This window comes from Dipodomys ordii, unplaced genomic scaffold (assembly GCF_000151885.1).
Source record: "Dipodomys ordii isolate 6190 unplaced genomic scaffold, Dord_2.0 Scaffold94, whole genome shotgun sequence".
NCBI classification, from domain to species: Eukaryota; Metazoa; Chordata; class Mammalia; order Rodentia; family Heteromyidae; genus Dipodomys; species Dipodomys ordii.
The window spans coordinates 7,945,285-7,949,209 of NW_012267310.1; the positions used below are offsets into that span (position 1 = coordinate 7,945,285).

General features: G+C 30.1%; 1 protein-coding gene across 1 annotated transcript in view; it reads left to right on the plus strand.

Moving 5' to 3' along the window:
* Il1rapl1 (interleukin 1 receptor accessory protein-like 1) overlaps positions 1-3,925 on the plus strand; it is a 1,198,232-nt gene that overhangs the window by 688,367 nt on the left and 505,940 nt on the right. The window contains exon 5 of the mRNA XM_013026494.1: positions 1,931-2,084. Coding sequence (XP_012881948.1) covers positions 1,931-2,084 — 154 coding nt within the window. The remainder of the gene's footprint in view (positions 1-1,930; positions 2,085-3,925) is intronic.

A 3,925-nucleotide genomic window follows, 5' to 3' on the forward strand; every position in this document is an offset into this window, starting at 1 on the left:
ACTTCCGGCTTTTTTTCTTTTTGCTTATGTGGTGCTGAGGAATCGAACCCAGGGCCTCATGCATGCAAGGCAAGCGCTCTACCACTGAGCCACCTTACCAGCCCCCTTTGGTCTTTTTTTCTTTTTTATCCTAGATGTTAATGGCTCTGAAATACCCACCCCAAACTGTTTTCAGTTCCTGTGCAATGCTTTAATTTTTCCCTGTTTATACTTTAGTATTGCTAATCTTTGGAAATCTATTGGCCTGCCTTCCACAAGCAGATTCTTAATAAAACTTTGATGGGTCATTGTGTTAGAGCAATTGAGCACAAAGTTTCTAAAAACAAATACATTTCAAATTCTCAGATGTAGACATTCAGTGTTGATATATACAACTTCTTCACTGTTTGCTAACAAGTTGGTTTTAAGAACTGTGTATCATTTATTATCATTTTGCAGAGAGAATCTCAAATTTGCTGAATGATGAGTGACTACATATCCTCACACATACGTAATTAAAAAATAACTGGTCTCATACTGGTTCTTTAATCAGATTTCTGTCATCACCACAATCATTTTGATCTTAAGCTATAAAGTCCATTATAATGAAATGGTGGGTGGAGATAGGGTGTATGTAGAATTTAAAAGCTTTCTGACATTTTATTTCTTCCATAGCCAACATATCAAGTATTGAAAAGATGAGATTTAAAAGTTACTTCTAAAGTAGAATACTGCAAAATAATTAACCTGGCTAAGTATAGATTCTAAACATTCAGTACTCAATTTACACAATTATGAGGGTTTATATAACTGTTATGAGCAAATAAAATGTAGATTTTTAATCTAAAATAACCGTGTAATCACCTCCACACACAATTACACAGAGTAGGAACTAAGCCACATAAAATCACAGTCTAAAAAATCCGATTTGCCAATAAAATTTTTAGAAATACTATACCACTCAATCATATCAAAGGGTTTAAGATTATTTTATTCTCATTCCATTGATTGTAAATCTGGCTAGAGGATACGGAGTTCTGTTTTGGCACAAACAGAAATCTATGAGCCAATAGCATCATAATCCAAAACTTAATTCAGAGATTATAATTTGTTAGGGCTATCAACAATTACAATACATATTCATGAAATTTTAAAGACTTTGCACACAAATGTTATTCATTTCTTTCAAGGAGTATAATATACATGACATGAACAAACTTAAATGTATTAAATATGACACTTATAATATTAAAATAGCATTTTATTTTATATAACTGTTTTAAATTCAAATAATATGTATTCAAGTTATTAATATCAGTGTGGTTAATTTTTCAATAATCAAATATGAAGTATTAGCATTTAAAATAATGTTAGTAGTACTTAACATGTTGTTGGTTTTGATTTTGTTTTTGGTCAGTTGTGGGGCTTGAACATGGGGCCTGGGCTCTGTCCCTGGGCCTTTCTGTGCTCAGGGCTAGTGCTCTACAACTTGAACCACAACCCTACTTCTGGTATTTGAGTGGTAAATTGGAGATCAGAGTCTCATGGGGACTTTTCTGCCGGGGCTAGCTTTGAACCGCAATCCCTAGATCTCAGGCTCCTGAATAGCTAGGACACAGGTGTGAGACATCGGCGCCCAACAAACATCTTTATTCTAATATCTAATAAATCAATACATAACTGATATGTAAGTATTCAGTATAAATACATATGTATATAAGTCTCATATACATCTGTATGAGAAATTAGTAATATGACTCTTTCTAAAAATTCTCTTCAAATTCAGGTACATGATTTCCAAAAGCTTTAAAGATAAATAAATTTACTTAGCATTAATTGAAAATGTTTATTCCCTTTAAAAGGCAACTTTAAATATGATTGATTTAGTAACACCATACTCTATTTTTTCAGTTACTGTAAGTACTATCTAAATTCTATGTTCTTCCTATAGGAATGTAGGACGAAAACATGGAGGCCAAGCATTGTATTTAAAAGAGACACATTGCTTATAAGAGAAGTCCGAGAAGATGACATTGGAAATTATACCTGTGAATTAAAATATGGAGGCTTTGTTGTAAGGAGAACTACTGAATTAACTGTTACAGGTAATCAATATCTTCAATATATCATCTAATTTTAATGAAGTTACTGATTATATTAATTTGGCAACTGTAAGTTCATGTTTTAAATATTTTACCTAAGCATAAAAAAGTCCTTAATGGAATGATTAGTGTATTTCTATAGGTGAAATTTATCCCACTGTCTTTTAAATTATTTTGGCTGAAATACATTTGAAAAGTTAACAGGACTATGCTTAGAGAATTGTAGCAAAGTTAGCTTTTGAAAGTACTTGAAGTAATGAGTTTGTAGTTTTAGGAAATTATGCTTATATTGCAGTAATATCTTTTTTGCAAACATTTTATGGAGTGGTGAAACGGATTATATGAAATATACCTTTGTGATAGTGCCTTACTCCAAATTAGAAAAGACATTTTTTTCTGTATTACTTACCACTCTGAAAGTTGTGAAAATAATGTAAGTCCATGCACAACCATCAAATAATGTGAAATGGTAGCTACAGAGTCATCCCTGTATCTGGTTGATAAAGTGGAAGGACATGAGAACATGGTTCCGAACATTTCTTATTATCAAGACCCCACAGTTCACACACCACATGAACTTGATCAATACATCACAACTTTTGGAACATTGTTTTACTCGTGTATAAAATGATGATCAAATTTGCTTGCTGCAATGTTTTGGCAAGGATCAAATGAGGTAAGGTGATGTGTAAGAAATAATTCTACAACATGCAGGCTTATACCCAAATCTTTTTGTCATGTATAAATTGTAGTTAAGTCTTTTTAATTTGTAGTTGTAGTAACAATATACTATACTAAAAGTAGTTACACAAAAATGAGGGGCTGAATAGAAGCTAAAATAAAAATGTAAAGATAATATTCATGAGAAAGACTGTTGATGGTATTTCAAATAGCCATATGTGTGAAATATTTATAGCAAAATAAAAGAACAATAACTATTTTAAAGAGACTTGTAATTATTCACTGATACACTTAAAACAGACTTCTTTTATTTGAGAAATAAACCTGCAATAGTCATATACATGTTATAATGATCAAGTAAGTTGAGAAAATATGATATATTTGGGATTAATGTGATTTGTTCCATGGAATTTATTTAACAAATAAGAATTATTCTGACAGAGAGTAATTTAATTAGATTTGGAAATATTTGATGTCATACATAATCAATTTCATGCATGCAATATATTGTAGATTTAACAGTCCACATACATATAGCCTCTGATTTGTGTTACATAACTATGATAAACATGTATAATTTACAATCATTTTTATTTCAATTTTTGTATAATAGTTATCCATATGAAAAATTCAGATAAATACTTTAACATTTTACCTCCTTATACTTTAATAAGCCAGTGGAAATATGTCTATACACATATTTATATTTTATCTATTTATTTTTTACATTTAATCTGTATACAGAAGTAGCCTTTACAAGCAGTTGATATTGAAACAAATATGAAGGAAAAAGATGATCTGAATGGAAAAAATATGTATCCTGGTCCTTATATTTTAAAATGTAACATTCACCCTTGGAAACTAGAACTTTCCCCTTTCTAGAAATAAAATACAAAGATTCAAGACCGGTCTCTATTTGAAGCAAATGAAAAATGAGGAAGGTTCCAACCTGTTAAAATAACTCATATATCATTTAGTATAACCAATAACAGAACTCTTAGCTTCTAAATGATTCAAAGAGCATTTATGTCTTGATATCCAAAAGAAACGTGTGATTTTAGGTTAACTATTGAAAAATATTATTTAAACAAATTATTGTGATTCATTGAGATAAGGTCATCCATATATATATATATATATATATATATATATATATATATATA